Source organism: Pithys albifrons, chromosome 14 (genome assembly GCF_047495875.1).
Source record: "Pithys albifrons albifrons isolate INPA30051 chromosome 14, PitAlb_v1, whole genome shotgun sequence".
NCBI lineage: Eukaryota > Metazoa > Chordata > Aves > Passeriformes > Thamnophilidae > Pithys > Pithys albifrons.
The window spans coordinates 6243809-6261563 of NC_092471.1; the positions used below are offsets into that span (position 1 = coordinate 6243809).

Here is a 17755-nt window from a genome sequence, read left to right on the forward strand (position 1 = left end):
GGAGGATGTGTCAAGCTTGCCAGAGGCTTTCCAGTGAAATATTAGGCATTTTGAATGAACTGAGAATTTGCACCACTGTCTACAAACCTGTGCCAGTTCTAGGGATGCTTTCGTGAGTGAAGGTTGCTGCATCCCAGGCAGAGATTGTTCTCAAAGTGAGGAATCACTCCAACTCCTCTGAGATATCCAGTAGTCTGCGGATGATTTTCTTTCTAGTAATATTGGAAGATCAATGTAAAAATCCTGAGCTGCATCTATTAGCTGGGCTCTTGGAGGGCCTGCCTGGGGTTGTCTTGCAGGAAAGAGATTATTGTAGAGCTAATTAAATATTAGGCATTGATGCAGGGAGCTGAACCTGGATCTCCTGGAGCCTCTCGCCCGCTCTTTCTTGGGCAAGCCATTTCTCAGAGCTGTGAAGGTCTAGTGACTCCATGGCCAGGTTTAGACCTTTGGCCTGCCTACAAGTATCGTGGGGATGGAAGTTGGTTCCTTGGGTCTCCCATGGCTGTAGCCATCCCTCTGTGCCTAGGGACAGCAGAGTTTTTGGAGATGTTACGTGCCACCCAGGTGCTGTGTAGCAGGAGCACGGCACCCAGGGCCTGAAGCCAGCACAAATGTCTCACTTATTTAATGGATCGCCGTTGTTCTAATGCCAAATCTTTGTCCCTGGCACTGTTCTTGTTGACTTCCAAAGAGGATGAATTTAGCATTTCATTCACATTCATTTATTTTTTTTCTTTGCTCCTACTTAAAATATCAGCAGATCAATATATTGAATTTGTGTGGCTTATATGATCCTAAATGTCATTGTCCATTTTTAAGTGGAGTTGTGGGCAGTGGAAGCCCCAAACTGACCCTTCCTACCAAAGAAAACATAGCAAATAAGTGACAACGCAGTTCATAGATGTCAGATCTCAACTGTAAATTATGGCTCTTTTGAACAACACTAATGAATGTTTATGGGAGTGATTTTTGTTTTGAAGGCACAGATTAAGTACCCTGCAGTGCAAATTACCTAAACATGTTCATTATTCTCACCCTTGGTTAGATACTGTTATCATGGAGGAGGATAATATAAGAAGCAATATATGTGGAAAAATGTAACCTGGCCTGGCAGGATCCCAGAGTAAATCATATGTCTTAATTAACTCAAGTCTTTGCATCATGCGCTTATCCATAATTTAATGATATGAATCCTACTTTCTTAAAAATTCTTTTTCATTTTCAAGCACCCTTTTCACAGATCTATTTAAAAATGCACCTGCCAACCATATGCTTGAAAAAAGGCTCCAGCAGCGTAGACAGGAAATTCCAAATTCTTGCCACAAATTAAATGTTGCCTGGTAATTACCAAGAACAAGATGAGTGCGCTTAATGAAGTTATAGGGTAATTAGCAAGTTTGGCAATAAATTTTACTTCCTCAATCTGTCATTTCTCTCAATGTTCCAGCCTGCTGTTCCCTGCTAAGTTATAATGATGAACAGTATATATATTATTAAAGTTTATTATATATATTATTAAAGTTTGTAATGTGTCCCTCCAAGGTGGATGGCTAAACTTCTGACTGCTCCAAAGAGAAGTGGTCCTGTATCTCTAAACCACTTACAGTGTCTCCTTCCTATTTCTAAAATAAGAAAAGGCTATCAAAAGCAGTCAGAAAAAATACTCAAATATTAAAATCCCCTTATTTTCAGTGCATTTGAAAGCTGTTGTTGGATCTGCCACATCCCCAAGGTGAATGTCATCTCTATTTCCTTACAGGCATCTTTCCCAGGGAACCTGCACTTAGTGATGGTTCTTCGTCCGACGGGGTTTTTCCAGCGCACCTTCACTGACATTGGATTTCGGTTCAGTCAGGAGGATTTTCTACTCAAGTTACCGGTACGAGTGTGCAGAGTTGTTGTGCCTGTGCATGGCTGGGGGTGACAATATTCTGCTCTGCTGGGGCCCCCAACATAAGAAGAGTGTGGACCTGCTGGAGTGAATCCAAAGGAGGCCACAGAGGTGCTCTGAGGGCTGGAGCACCTCTGCTATGGAGACAGGCTGAGGGAGTTAGGATGGTTCAGCCTGGAGAAGAGAAAGCCCTGGGGAGACCTTAGAGCCCCTTCCAGTGCCTCAAGGGGCTCCAAGAGAGCTGGAGAGGGACTTTGGACAAGGGCATGGAGTGATAGGACAAGCAGGAACGGCTTTAAACTGAAGGAGATGAGATGTAGATTAGATATTAAGGACAAATTCTTCCCTGTAAGGGTGGTGAGGCACTGGCACAGGTTGCCCAGAGAAATTGTGGGTGCCCCATCCCTGGAGTTGTTCAAGGCTAGGCTATGAGCAACCTGATCAAATGGAAGGTGTCCCTGCCCATGGCAGGGGGCAAAATCGTCTTTAAGATTCCTTCCAACACTAACCATTCTATAATTATATGTGAAGAGTAACTACGGTATCTCTGATTGGAATTCCCTATTTCCACCAAATCACTCTCCACGAAATCTCTGCTGCAGCATTTTATAGCTCCCTTGTGCACAGTTTGCTCCCCACAGACCACGCCCATGGTAGTGGGTGATGGGTTTCTCAGCTTGTCCTCGTCCCCCATATGGGCTGCATGCTTCTGGGAAGGATAAATCCATACTTAGGAATTTGGTTAACATTTGAAAAGTCAGAAGGCATGTCTAGTGAAGCTTTTGCTGTGAATTCCACCCATTTTCATCTAAGTGTAGACTCCATACCAACATCATGTTGCTATTTGTTTCTAAAATTACTACTGAAATGGTTGTATATTCTCAAGTCAAAATTGCCAGACTTCTCAAACTACCTTGATTATAGGATATAATGAGAATAAGAAAGCACCTAGGAGTTCTGGACTGGCTTACAGAAGTGGTCAAATACACCAAATGAAAGCCATGTTAAGCGATAAACAAAAGAAGAAAGCCATGCTCTAGAACAATATTTAGAGCAAACCTAATTTTCGGATGCATAAAAGATCAGTAGGCTTAGTCTGTGTGTGACCTGGGTAGAAGCAATGATCACCCAATGATCACAAGGATGGTGTTGCCTTGTCTTTAGGTTGTTATGCTGAGCTCGGTGAGTGACCTGCTGACGTACATTGATGAACAGCAACTAACCCCAGAGTTTGGGGGCACCCTGGAGTACTGCCACAGCGAGTGGGTCATCTTCAGGACTGTACGTACTGGGACTGAGAACTGGGCTTTTGGGTGTTGGGGATTGATTGAGGAAGGTTTTTGGTAAGGCAATGAGCGGTGGGTAGCTGAAAGTAACCCCTGGAGCCAGCTATAACTCCTGGATCAGATATGCAAAAGAGCCAAGTGGCATTAGGCACTTGATGGGTTTACAAGGGAACTGAATGATTAACTCTCTCAGGCTCCTTTTGAAACTGCTCCTGAAAGATCTGTCTTCGTAAATCTTTATTAAAATTCCCTTAACGGGAGAAACAGAATAGGCTTATTTTTTCCTATAATGGTTGCTTTGTGTGATTAATATCAGAACTGTGTTTGGGAACCAGGGCAATGAGACTGCTTTCTGCATACTGACCAAATGCAGAGAATTCAGAAAAATTCCTTTTATTTTTTTTTATTTGCAAGAGTTTTCCTTTAATGTCGAGGAATCAGGCATTTAATTCCTTGAGCTGTGTCTTGCCATATGTTTCTATGCTTCCAGTACACTTTTGGTCTTCCCTGAGATGTTGCCTCCCAGATGAATGCCAGGCTGTATTCCCAATTGCCTTCCCAACAAACCAAAGCACTAATGGAAAATGTACCGGACACCCCAGGGCCCCTGTCCTGCAACATCATCCACACCAGCAGATGTGGAGCTCAGTATAAAGACAAAAGCACAAGACTGTAGCTGGAATAACTCAAGCTGTTTCTTGTGCCATTAACTTTGTGACAGTTTACACTGCTGCACTGCCAAATTAATGATTTTTAAATTTTTTTTGATCTTGGTTTTGTTCTTTTTCAAGATGTGTTAAAGTGGTAATGGTATTGTTCTTACACTTGAAGACAAAAATGACAAATGAATGACAAAGCATGTTAATATAAGAAAAATACAGTTTCTACACCATATGGTAGATATGCCAACTAAAAAACCTGTGTCAAAATTCCCTTGTAGTGTGGTCATGAAACATTTCCTGAAATTGCTATGAAAAAAAAAGCTTTTTAAAGAAATATATTACTGCAATCAGTGACATTTGAGCTTATTTTCTGACCTAAATGGTTCTATGATTCTGTGATTACCTCCTCAAAATCAGAGCTAGAGCTGTGAGCTGGATGTGAGAACCCACCTTGTCCAGAATGTGGGAGTCATCTGGTGTCCATAGCTCTCACTGCCTGGCTGGGATATGCTGGGGAGCTACCAATAGCACTTACTTCTATCCCACTCTCTCCAGTTTGGCTCTATTGCACGGCTTAGCTCCCTCCCTTGTCCTCTTGATGAATCTGCAGATGAGGTGGTCATGGTGCCAGAGTGCCTTGTAACCCACCATTTGGGCTTGCAAAGATGGAAACATCAATCACCAAGAAACCAAATACAACTCCAAACCCCCACTGCCTGGTGATGGTTCCTTGTTTAAGTTAAACAGAAGAGAAGAATAATAGAAGAGGAATTACAGGAATATGTGAGATTGATCTTAAAGTGGCTTCTGCTATAAGACTTCCAGTATGTGGTAGGAACAATCTCAGAGGGTACAAGAACAGCAGAAAGCAAAGCATGAGCTATCTCTGCCAAATACGATCCTATTGTGAATTCAGTCTGCACTGATTTGGGATGTCCACTCTCTCTGCCACGGACATCCCATCCACCTCTCTCTGACCAAGTTGTTGGGCTCCCTTGCAGATCTTAGTCTTGGCTCTTCACACACTCTTAATGAGCTGCAGGAATATCCTGTATCACAAGCTGATAGCAATTATCATCTCCCACCAGGCCATAGAGAGTTTTGCACTAACGGTGAAAGAAATTGCACAGATGTTACAATCCTTTGGCACAGAGCTGGCAGAGACTGAGCTGCCAGACGACATGTATTCGATCGAGCGCATCCTGGCCCTGCGCACAGAGAAGTACTACCAGCTCAAGGTATGTCTCACCAGCATCTCCACTGTTTGCACAGCAAGATGGGATTTCTGGTGTTTGCCTGTTTGTTTGGTGCGCACTCCTCCTTCCCTCCCATGCATGTGTACGTTTTGACAGACAAAACAGAACACAGCATGACTATTTCTGTGTGTTACCCATACATTTTCCATCCACTCAAGGAATTACCCTGCCAGCATCCAGCAAACTGTCTCAGCTGCCACCTCCTTGCTGGCTGCAGCAGTCACTGTCTGCAGCCTGCTCCTCCCATGGGCTTAGCACATCTCACTGCCAGGAGAGTGGTGGGAGGCTTTGTCACCTGCATGTTTGTGCCCTCGATTGGAATCCCCTCTGGTTTACCCCCATAGCGGAAGGAAGCTTCGCGCAAAGTTCATCCGCAGGTCTGGAGGAATGGTTTGTCCCCAGGTCCCTGTGCTGCAGAGCATCCAAGGTGAAGATTTTGTGTGAAGGCATGGTACAGAGCATTCACTAAGCAATCCCTGTCTTCATATTTTGTCTTAAACAACATTTCTTTCTTTAGTATTTTAAATTTTTTTTCAACGATTTTTGATTGTCATTATTATAGAAGTCAGAGGAAGCATTAGTGCAACCAGCTGCTGCTTTATCAAGCTGTTGTCTTTGGTGCTCCTCCATCTTTCAGGGAGCAGCACAGACATGTCCCCAAACCCTCACTTCAGAAGTGATTTCTGTGTCAATAGTCATTCTGTGTGGTTGAAGAATGAGCTCCTTTGCTTTGTGACAGGTTTCATTTACCAAAGTCAAAGAAGTGTATCTGTTTTCATTAATAGTCACTTGTCATTCACCTGGCAGCAAGTTCCCAGAAAGCTGTCTGTAAGAAATACATAAAATGACAACCAAAGTGTGCTGTGTGTAGGCATAAATGTATGTGTGCATGTATAGAAATTATCTCACAGATACTGCCAATGGCCTTTATTTCTTCTTTGAAAATGAGGAGAGTAGTATGAAACAGTAGCTTTATCTGTTGCAATATGACTTACTGACTTAAGCTTCATGCTCAGGACTATGGCCAAAGTGGAGGGGGCAAACATTGACTGCACAACGTATTTCTGTGTATAAAGCAGCCAGTAATACACACTTGCCTCTGTGGAGAAATAAAACACGTCATCTGTTTTCATTTGCATTTAAAACACAGCACCACTCAATGCAAGGCATCTTTTGCTTTTATTTCCTCATCTATTAGTTTCAAATATCAAAACCACTCATTGGCTTTTGACTGAAATGAGATCCGTTGGCTTTTTTCTTTTGTTCCTTCTAAGACTTTGAAAGATGAAAGCAAAGAAACTGTGCACAGATTTTTTTTACAGCAAGACATGGGATACTTGTCTCTCTCATGACAACCCCAAGATTGGTACTGCTGATTCCTGAATTCAAATAATGAGTTGATCAGAATACTTTATGTAGCTGTGATGCTGAACAGAAGCTGGTTGCAAGCACAATGAACAAATGACAGAAACTAATTGAACAGAGTAACTAAGAAATTAACCTCTTTGATGTACTGAATGGGAAAAAGTCAAGTTAACACCTGTTTGACAGTTAGGCTACTTTGCCTTATGGATATTGAACAGCTTTGAATCAAAAGAGGAATGCAGGGCTCTAGAGAGTGAGATCTAAGAGGATGAAATAACAGCCACCTGCAGTCTAAAGCATGCTGCATAATTCCTCTTCCTTCTGAGTCTCATGGATTTGGTAGTATCAAAAGGAGACAGTTTTTTTGCCTTGCAGTAATCTTCCAGGATGGTTTAGTGATAGGGAAGTAAACTGGCAGCAGGCACTGTGTGTGGTAGAGGAGAAGCTCCTGCAGCTGTGTGCTGTTCCTGGACTGCTATCCTGAGGATGCTGTTATGTTCAGGTTTCAATGAGCTGTCAGAGGCAGGTGGACATTTAAGCAAGTCTGGAATTGCTGTATCTTCTCCCTGAAGTGGTTTTGTTCTTGTTTCTCTTGCAATGGAAACCTGACCATCTCTTAGGATGGGCTCTTACTCCTCCAGTGTCTGGCTGTCCAGTGGAGCCATACTCAGGTCTCTCCTTCAGGGCTTCTTCCAACTCAGTTCATCAGCTACAAGTATTTTCTCCCTCCTTCTCATCTTTGTGCTTGGCCTCTTTTTCTTGAAAATAATTGACTAAATGCATCTGTTTGCTTTGGGGCTGAGCCCAGCACCGCCCAAAGCACCTCAGCTGATGCTAATGAACACACCAAGGGATTAAATTTTCTACAAATGGAAGTTGCATTGGAAGTGTTGATTTTATATGTAGGAACTGTAGTAAGTGCTGATGCCATGTGGTTTCAGTCCCAACTTTGTTCCACAGTGGAATGCTCTTTCTATGACTTCTGGTCATGACCTTGATGGAGAAGCAGAGCCTTTGAACTGTGGAAATACTTGTCTGAAGACATGAACTTGTGGATAGATGTCTCATACAACCCCACCTGCTCATCAACAGAGAGCTGTGCCAGTGCTGTCCTCCTACTTCTCAAATCGTTTTGTGGCCTACTATTTTCATGTGTGCCATTCCACCCCATCTGGCGACTAGTCCATGGATCAGCTCACTGCAGCTCCAGTGGCTAATTGCATGTTAAGGGAACTAAAACATCTGCTGAGAGTCCTTTGGGCTGGTGGATATTGGTGCTTCATTTCACACAGTGACACTAAGGCAGGAGAAACATAAAATGACTTATCCTTTCTTCAGAATAAGTAGCCTGAATCATGAATGTTTTGCATTATACAGGAAGATATTACAGCAGTCACAAAAGAGGGAAACTTGCTTTTGAGCAGTTTTGAAGAGCCTGACTCTGAGGAATGCAGTCAGGATGAGCACCATGAGAGGCCTGGAGACTGGGAGACTGTGAATCGGTGAGTACACTATGTTTTTAAATTCCCTGATTTTTCAATGGAAGCACTCAAGTTATTTAGGTGTAGAAGTGTTGTTTAGGTCACCTACTAAAAACAAAGATACCAATATTTTGCTCCAATCCCATTAAGTTGCTGGGTGGCTTCTGTCAGTTGTTTTTGGCCTGCTCTGGTTTTCATCCCCACTGTGGAGCACATGCAGGATTCTCTGGTGCTGGGCTTCCGGGTATTAGTCAGATAAATGGAGATAGCAACAACTGCTCCACACAGCTGCTGTCGTCTGCAGTGATAATTTCATTAAATTCTCTAAGATCTTCTCAAGTCACATATTCTTGTCTGTTGACTTCTTCTGAGACTTCAGGTCCAGAAGATCTGAGTAGGTCATCTCTACGTCTTGCCCATCTCTGCTTGTCCTCTGTTTACAAATTGCTCCAGTCTTTTCCTTTTTCTGTGCTAAAGGTTACTTGGTCAGCTGCGTGAGATGGAGACTGCTTTTGATGGCTTCTGGGAAAAACACCAGTTAAAAATGGAGCAGTATTTACAACTGTGGAAGTTTGAGCAAAGTTTTCAAGAGGTATGATCAGATACATTTCCACTGGCAGAAAGGAGAGTTGGAGATGAAATGGAGGGGAGAGAATTTTTTGTGCTTTTTATTTTGAGAGTGTTTAAATTATGTTGCTTTTCCTTGCCTCTGGCAGGGCTAGGTAGCTTGGGGAGACCACTGTGCTTCCTCATTCAGAGCTAATTTAGGTATCACTGCCCTACAGTCATATGGATTTTGCTGATAGAAGCATCTCTGAATTTAGCAATTAGTTCTTGGACACTAGTTTTATTATTGGATTTAGCAGTCTTAGCTAAAGTGTGATTAATTTTGGTCTCAGAATGATCTTCTGCCTGTGCTTTGTATCCCTTTGCAGCAGTCTTCTTCTTTGTGTCTAGGTCAAGAATGCCATTGAATTTTTAATGGGTCAGCAAGCGGAGCTGCCTGACACTGGTGACAGTGTCCCCCAAGTGAAGCAGAGGCTCAAGGACTTGGATCATTTCGATGGTATGGCTCAGGTGAGATAATCTTACACAGAAAGAGACACTAATGAAACACAAGAACCACATTCTGTATTTGTGATAGGAGGTGTTTTCTGGACATACCTGGTTCTAGTGTAATTTGTTGGCAAGTGGCTGCACGAGAGGATCGATTTCATGTCTTTGTTCTGTGGAGCAATGCTGTGATCATTCTGAAAGCCAGAAACAGGGTATTTAATTATCATAGTTAAAATAAATTGCTGAGCCACCATGAAAATCTGGAACAGATAAATGTCTGAACATGGGGGAGGCGTGGGATTTAATGAGCTGGAAGAAGAATGATTTATATTTTAAATGCTTTAGCTGTGCTAATAGGCAGAGACTTGTTACCAGGCACATGGAGAGGCAAAAAAAGTTGCTATCCTGACGTGTCTCTGACTTGACCATAACATAGGGGGGAAGGCTAAAAGATGTAGGGAAAAGAAGAGTGAAGAGAGATGATTCACAGAAACCCTGTTGAGGATGTGAGTTTTTTTAAGTGATGTGCTTGGCACGTGGGCCAGGGTCAGCAGAGAAATCCTGAGGCATCTGGACACAGAAAATGAGAAAATAAGAGTCTTAGGGAAAAATCTAAAGCTTTTTGGCCATTTAGAAGAGGTGTTTGTGGAGAGAGGGAGGAGGAAGCAAGGGCCAGGCAGGAAGGGTGCAGCAGGGAAGCAGTCCCAGGGGCAAACCAGCCCTGGAGAAACCGTAACCATTAAACTGACCAATGTGTGCAGACAAGATAGTGTGCACCATGATTTGCTTCAAAGGCCCTGATTTGTTTTCACCATAAACCTTAACTGCTCCAATTCTCATTGATTTTTATGAGTATAGTGTGCCTAAACTGGACATGAGCTGCATTTTATTCAGGGTGTGGCTCCTGGAGACAGCAGATACATTGTGAGCAGGCACTCACAGCGTTGCTGGTTTGATGAAAGACTGTTTTCTTCTTCATCCTCTTTATGGATAGCAAACGTTTTTTGCCCAGGTGATGGGTGCCATTTTATCCGGCATAAGCCACCCGTTCTGGCTACTCCTAATGGCGGTTATTTCCATGTGTGCCTGATATCTGGTAAGATGAGAAAGTGCATGTTGTTATATGTAGATATTTTGACATTATTTCAGTAAGTGTGCAATCCATTCCCTTCCTTTCACTGAAGGATCTGATAGGGAAGGCTCAGGTGGTGATACTGCATGGACACCAGCTAGCAGCAAATCATCACTACGCACTCAACTTAATCTGCCAGCAATGCAATGAGCTGCGGCACCATTCTGATGTCTTGTCTGATGAGATCAAAAGGAAGCAGATGCGACTGCAGAAGACCTTGGATCTTCATACCCGCCTTCAGCAGGTAGAATTCAGAGACACAGTCCTCTGAGAAGTAGATAGTTAGCTTCTCCATGGGGTTAGTCTCTCTACTTCTTAGCTGGAAGCACCTGAAATTTGCAGCTTTGCTTCAACAGTTAATGGTACAAAAGTGTTCCCCAGAGGCTGGAGGAGTGTCTCACCCCTCAGTTAGCTGGGAAAGTTGGCAAACAGGTATCTGCTGGTGCTATGAAGTCAGCGGAGAGGTGGGCATCTCCAGAGGGCAATTCAGAACACCAAAGTTCAGCTGCTGCTGCTGGTTGTGCTTTCATGCTGCATCCGTGTATTAATTGCCTTTGGAGGTTTTCATACCCAGTGCAATAGAGGTAGTGCTTTCAGATAAACTCCAGCCCTTTTAATGAGAGATTTATTAAGAATGAACACGGCTCAGTGTAAAATAAAGTGACAGATTGGTAGATAGGCACAGCTGCTGTGTGCTAGCATGGAATTGGAGTCATGTGGCTCCAACACTCTTTGATATCTTAATCAGCATCAAATATTCATTTAGGGAAATTCACACTAATTAGGCCAGAAGGCACACGGCTGTAATATGCTTGAGGCCATTTAAGAGAAACAGTGAAGTTTGACCCTGTTCCATTTCATTGTTTCAGGAAACTATGGAACTTGTTTTGTCTTTCTGAGTGCTCCAGTAAAGTGTTGCACTAGTCTGTGGTACTGATAGTTCCTTGGCAACCTCTGAGCTATGGAGCAGTGGCCTCTCCTGGACTCCTTGCAGTCCTGGTTGGTGTCAGGGGTCTAGCCTGTGGGCTTTGCTGGAGCACAGCTGAAAAAAGAATGATTTATATTTAAGTGCTTTAGCTGTGCTAATAGGCAGAAACTTGTTACCAGGCACATAGAGAGCAAAAATAAAAATTGGCCATCCTGACGTGTCTCTGACTTGACCATAACATATGGGGGAAGACTAAAAGAGGTAGGGAAAAGAAGAGTGAAGAGAGATGATTCACAGGAGCCCAACTGAGGATGTGAATTTTGTAAAGGGATGTGCTTGGCACGTGGGCCAGGGTCAGCAGAGAAATCCTGAGGCATCTGGACACAGAAAATGAGAAAATAAGAGTCTTAGGGAAAATCTAAAGCTTTTTGGCCATTTGGAAGAGGTGTTTGTGGAGAGAGGGAGGAGGAAGCAAAGGCCAGGCAGGAAGGGTGCAGCAGGGAAGCAGTCCCAGTGGCAAACCAGCCCTGGAGAAACCATAACCATTACACTGACCAAGGTGTGCAGACAAGATTCTTTGCACCAAGGTTCTTTGCACCAAGATTTGCTACAAAGGCCCTGGTTTGTTTTCACCATAATCCTTAACTGCTCTCTTTGAAGAGAGACTGCCCTCAGTGGTTTCTCCTCCTGTTCACAACACTGGAGACTCTCTGTTGCTCTTGGCTGGATCATCTTCTCAACACCTGTGCACACCAAAGTCTGTGAGTGCCAGCTGACCCCAGCCTGGCATTCACCTGTTACCTGTGCATGTTAAATGTTGAACCTTAGACTGCAATTTAAAATCCTTATTATTTTTAAAAACATAACTGCAATTACTTTGATCATTCCTCTCAGTTGAGGTCTGCACTGAGCCAGGCATTTATCTCAAGAAATCTGCCAGTCTTATTACCTCCACAGTGCCCCCGTCAGCTTTCTAAGTTGGATAAATAAAGATCTACTTATAATTTGGTTTAACTATGCACTAAATAGTGCTTCTGTGTCCATTATACCACTGGTTTTATCCAGCTACAAGTGGGAGCACAACTTGGCTGGGTATGTTGAGGACTGAAATCACTCTCCAGAAAAAATGTGGCCTTTCTACTTTCTAATCAAAACACAGTAACTCCTGAGGTCTTTAGGAGTGCTCATTAGCTCCATGTTAAAAATACAGATCCAGTAAATAACATTCCTCATGGGAACCTTGCTGTAGTAGGGGTGCTGCTGATCGTCTTGTTCCCTATGCTTGCCCTGTACTGTTACCAGGCTCTGCAGTGCTGTGATGAAGGTGCCTACCTGCTCGCCAACCAGCAAATGGATAAGTGCCAGTCTAAAGAAGGCGCTCAAAAAGCTCTCCAGGACATAGAAAGCTTTCTTGAAAACTCTTCAACCTACTTAAACTACAATCCCCAAGCCCTACACTATGATTTTGAGTCAATCTTAACATCTGAGTTGAAGGTAAGCAACCCCTCCAGTTCCTTGTTACTCAAGTAGAAAGAAAGGTTGGACTGTGCTGCAGTGTTGTCACATTTATAGTCCTCTGTTTTGTGTCAAAGTGCAAGATAATAGTGGTTATTTGATCATGGGAGTCCTTTTTACTCTCTGCAGTGCCAGATCCAGTCAGTGCAGGTCAAGCTTGAGAATGTTCGGAGCATGTTTGAGAATCGGCAGTCTTGCTTCAAGAAGCTGTTGGATAAACACGTGCGGCCCGTCCAGTTGGTGGCTCCTCGGCCAGAAAATCCACCGAGATCAAAATCACCATTATTCTCTCCTAAACACGGTGAAGTATTTTGAGTTTATGGTATTTTCAGCTGTAATTTTGCTTTGAGACAGGAAGAGTAAGGCTCAGGATGGTTTTGAGAAACCAACTAAACTTTGCTGGCAGATACAGAGTTGTTGTGTCATGTTAAATATATGATTTATTATCTTTCCAATTTTTGTGTTAGTCTTCCCATACCTGTGAGAAGAATGGGACTAGTTACTTCTTATTTATTTTCACTTCCAACTCAGTGAAAAAAGATCTGTAAGTAATGCATACCTCCAGTTCTGCTTTTCTAGCATCCTGCTGGGCTGGAAACTGGTGAATTAAGTACTACAGGGAAAAAAGGGTAAGGTTTATAAATTTATTAGCATGCCTATTCTCTGTGGCTGTCTTGAGCTGGAACTGACACAGAGTTAGAGTGATGTTTGCAAAAGAGCTTGGAAAAATGAAGAGCTCAAATCTCATGAACAGAAATGAGCTGGATGCTTAACTTCCTTTGATTTCTTGAGGGTATCTTCTCTAAATCCCAGTTGTGGAATAATTAATGCCCATAAAGGTACAAATTCTCATTGAACTGAGGTCACTGAATGTTCTGCCCTAATTCTGGTAATGGGATGTGGCACCATGTTAGCTTTAAATGATAACATTAAAACCTTCATCCTTGACTGCCCTGTATATATCAGACAGAATTAAAAGAGATTCCAAAGTAGCATCCATGTATTTTAAACCAGGGACATGCTCAGTTACGTGGAAATATTAAATTCCATGATCTTTCTACATAAAAGTAATTGAACATTTGTGTTTTAACTCAAAATTTTTATGATAAATGAACAAATATTGGTTATGGAAAATTGTAGTAGATTTCCTACAACTGTAAAAGCATCTTCAGTTCAGGGAATGATTAATGCAAATAGCCAAGCTAGTGAGGGGATGGGAATGAAGCTAAATGCAGTAAGGGGAATTAAGCTACTCAAGACACAGGCCAGTGCAGCAAATAAATCCCAGATTTCCTCCTCCCAGGCTGATGCCACCTTCTCTAGCCCACACTGTGTTCTGAAGCCCTTTCCTCAATCAGGAAAAAAAAGCTCTGAGTCTTTAAACTGGAGCATTGCCCACTTTGTCTAACTCAGCTTTTCCACCTTTTTAGAAAAAGAAAAGGGTTAAAGACAAATTACTGACTTAAAGGGTAGGGTAAATGGTTAGCCACCCCTGTGGGATGTTGTGAGACCATCAGCACTCACCTGGACTTGCTTCATGCCTTCCTGGGATGATGCACATTTTTCTGACAAAGGCACTTAGTCACTTGCAAAGCACAGGTATCTTCCATTAATCCTCTTCCTCAAAGTGACTATCAGGTGTGCTGGAATGTGCATAGCCAGTGAGTGGGGAAAGACAAAAGGCTCCTCTTTGGATAGATCATGACAAGAGAGCTTTTTAATAAGGCCTCTGTTTGATACCAAAACATCAAAATGCTGCAGACCTGCTGGTGTGATGTGCAGTGTCAAAGGCACATGCTGGGCTCCATCGGGAGAGCTTTGAGATGGATGGGTTTTATGGTGTGGATTGAAACCAAAACAACTCTGAGCACATCGCTTTTGTCCTCTTTTTCTTTCTTTCTTTCTTGTATTTCTCCACCACCCAACCCCCCTTCTTTTTCTGTCTGAGAACAGATGGTTCCTCTTTTATCTTTGCCCTGGGTTTGAAGCCTGTCTGAGAAATGTTCTAATTTTTAAGCAATTTTTTGGGGGTGGGAAAAAGAATACACCTATCCTGTCTTGAGCTGTGAAGTGTAGGGAGATGTGCTGAAGTGGTACAACAGCTGCAGCAGAACCCAAGTGCTGGAGTAAAGTCACTCTGCAACAGAAACTGGTGTCCCTCTCCCATCTGGCTTCATATCCGTGTTCCCTTCCTCCCAGTGGCCATCTCTAAGCAGGACCACTGGCAAGTCCTCATTTCTTTTGGGTCTTCCTGTCTCTGGAAGGGATGATATGTGTAGGTGATGTTCCTTTCTGTAGTTTATTTTGCTTTATTGTTTTTGCTGTTGTCATTTCCTCAGGCTTCAGGGACTTTGATAGGTTTTGGTTACTGTGTTCACTTAATGGACATTTTGGTTTTTTTCTGATTACTTTTTACCTTAGGGCCTTTATGACCCTGTGACATGCTATTTGATATTAGTATTCTTTGGGATAAATACCTGTTGTTTTGTCAGTTTGCTATTGGTAGTAGGTAACTAATTATTTAGTCTTAAAATGTATCCCGTTTTAATTCGTGACATATTAGTTTCTGTCTGTACATTCCTTCACTGTAGATGTACATTATGTAAATATGTTTTTTTTTCCCCAAGGTGTGGATTTTAATTCCAGTTTGAAATTTTCTTTTGATCTCTCTCTCCCTGGGAAGAAAACATCAAGAAAAACTCCAAGTTCTCGCAAGGTAAAAATTATTCGTGAAATCTGAGTTAGTTTTATTCACTGAAAAACTGAAACTCCTCTAAAAATCAATCACACTTCAGACTTGGAGATTCTTTTTATTTTTTTCCCACTTTAAAAAATATTTGAACAAACCCAAACTGTCTTACACCCAGGTGGTTTTGTTGGATTAGTCCAGCACCTGAGACCTATCATGGATTGATTTTCCAAGTCACAGATATCGATTTCCTGTGTGTTATTCTCTGAACCTGTTCTTTTCATAACAGAGTTGTGTGTTAGGAAATCTCCCCATGCACAGATATTCCCCCGTGGAAAATGTTCTCTGGTCTCTGCACCAATGAGTTATGTTACCAGTATTTTCAGATTTTATGTAGCAGAGTAATTTCTGGGAATATCTGGCCTCCCATTATACAGAAGGATTTCTTAAAAGGAAGCATATTTATCCTTTTCCAAAGAGTTCCAGTGATGACATCAGTGACTGGGCTCCTCCTGCCTCCGCAGTGCCCTTCCTGCAGCAATTCCTGGTGTATCCCATTTCTCTTCCAGATCGAAGTAATGCATGACTATCAGGAAAAACGGAATTCCTTGCAGTATTTTATTTCAGACAGTGATGACAGCTTAGATATACTAAAAGGGTAAGCTTTCACCCCATTTATATCCTTCAAAATGATGTGTATATCTGGCCAGTCCTTACCTCATCCCCTGTTCCTTCAACGTGACCCAGGTGTCATCTGTTGTGCTTTTACCAGTTGGTTGTTAATGAGGTCATGCTGTGCTCTGTGTTCTTTGAACTGCATTGCTTGCTTGTTGGGTTTTAATAGACATAAAAATCATGTGCTTCTATGTTTTTCCTATATTTTAGCCATGTCATAAATGAGCTTATAGAAACTGAGAGAGTGTACGTAGAGGAACTCTTCACTGTTTTGACGGTGAGTGACTTCTTGAGGTTGTTCCTGATGGTTCCCCAGTGACATGTACAAAAGAGCACCTGCCACTCTGGGGTGGGTTTCTACCAGACTGTCAGATCCTAAGCTAGTCATAAATGTTCAAGTTTTCCCCCTAGGTTTTCTTTGTTGGAGGCATCTGCAGGAACAGTTGGTGTCAGGATGAGCTTTTCATTTAAAATGAGGGAGAAGCCTTCTGTTTGTACACAAAAGCACTGGTAATTAGTCTTAGCAGTGCCTGGAAAAATGTACAGAAAGCTGCTTTGTTCAGCAGTTCCCTAATTTCTTTTACCTTTAGGAGACAAAAGAAAGAAACCTGTGTTTTACCCTTTTGAGGATTCTGTATCAATCCTGTGAAGTTCACGACCATCTAAAGCACATTTCTTTAGAAAGCAGATTATAATTTCTCATACTGCCATTTTAGACACTTCTGCTTTATTCCAAAATATCTCTTACTGATGGCCAAAACATGCTGGCTGTTAAATAGCTCTCCCCTCTTGCATTTCTTTCACCCAGGAGCAAGCAGGATATAAATCTGTTGAACTGCAATAGTTACACGTAATTTCCCTGCACTGATTGGTTTTTTTGTAAAACCACACTCTGTATGATGAAGCAGTTGGCAGGTACACAAATTTATTACTGTGCACATCAGGTCTAGATAGAGAAAAATGGATAGATATACTTCAGTTTTCTGAAAATAACATTTCCTTTAAAAAGGGAAGCCTGCTTGCAGGTTTAAATACAAATGACTAATTTTCCAGATACTTACCATCTACTGCATCCTCAATCAACTACAAAATGCCTGCTTAGTATGAGGAGTATTGATTCCAACCATAGTGAACGTGAGAGATTAATTTGGAAAGCCAAAGAAGATATGCTGTGCATACTGAATGTTTTTGCTGCTTGTGTTAAAAGGGCCTCAGTTCTGTGCAGGACCTTGGTGTCCAGCTTGAGCTGTAGCTTATGGCCTTCTGGAGGGCCTCTTTGCAGTGATGGTCCTGAACTCTGGCCATGCCCTCTCCATACACTGCAGTTAGGATATTTGTTGCATCTGGTGAATGATTTTACATTGCAGTGATGGGATGTCACTTTGGGGAGCTTTGCATTGTTTCCTAGTTCCACCCAACAATTTGTAGTGCACTGGTGTCTCTTCCAGCTCCTCTCTGGTTTGGGAGCCTGTGATTTCAAGAGGCAGGTGGAGCCACAGAGCACAGGATTCCTGAGGCATTGAGGAGAGCAAGACCCTAGCACTCAGCATGTGTTGTGCAAGAGCAAAAAGTCCATTGATTTTGGCATTTAATCTCAAGCTGTCTCTGCTTTGTAACAAGCCACCTCCTGCACCAGTTCTGGTGAGGTTATGTGTAACTGCATACCCTTTACACACTGTCACTCCTGTGTCCCACAGCCATAGCAGCAGATGTGTTCTCCCCAAACAAGTATTCCTCCAGGACATCTTCTGCAGTCAGACCATAGTAAGAAGATGCCTGAATTTTGTCTTTGGTGAATTCGGAGCATCTCTGCAGT

At 42.5% G+C, this 17755-nt stretch overlaps 1 protein-coding gene across 3 annotated transcripts in view; it reads left to right on the forward strand.

Annotated features, from left to right (window-relative positions):
• Nucleotides 1-17755, forward strand: part of MCF2 (MCF.2 cell line derived transforming sequence) — a 59491-nt gene that overhangs the window by 23916 nt on the left and 17820 nt on the right. For all 3 annotated transcript variants that reach the window (XM_071569348.1, XM_071569349.1, XM_071569350.1), the window contains 12 exons: nucleotides 1763-1882; nucleotides 3059-3175; nucleotides 4931-5080; nucleotides 7841-7965; nucleotides 8422-8536; nucleotides 8902-9021; nucleotides 10185-10376; nucleotides 12363-12554; nucleotides 12705-12876; nucleotides 15203-15291; nucleotides 15834-15922; nucleotides 16150-16216. In XM_071569348.1, the coding sequence (XP_071425449.1) occupies nucleotides 1763-1882; nucleotides 3059-3175; nucleotides 4931-5080; nucleotides 7841-7965; nucleotides 8422-8536; nucleotides 8902-9021; nucleotides 10185-10376; nucleotides 12363-12554; nucleotides 12705-12876; nucleotides 15203-15291; nucleotides 15834-15922; nucleotides 16150-16216 (1548 nt within the window). The remainder of the gene's footprint in view (nucleotides 1-1762; nucleotides 1883-3058; nucleotides 3176-4930; nucleotides 5081-7840; nucleotides 7966-8421; nucleotides 8537-8901; nucleotides 9022-10184; nucleotides 10377-12362; nucleotides 12555-12704; nucleotides 12877-15202; nucleotides 15292-15833; nucleotides 15923-16149; nucleotides 16217-17755) is intronic.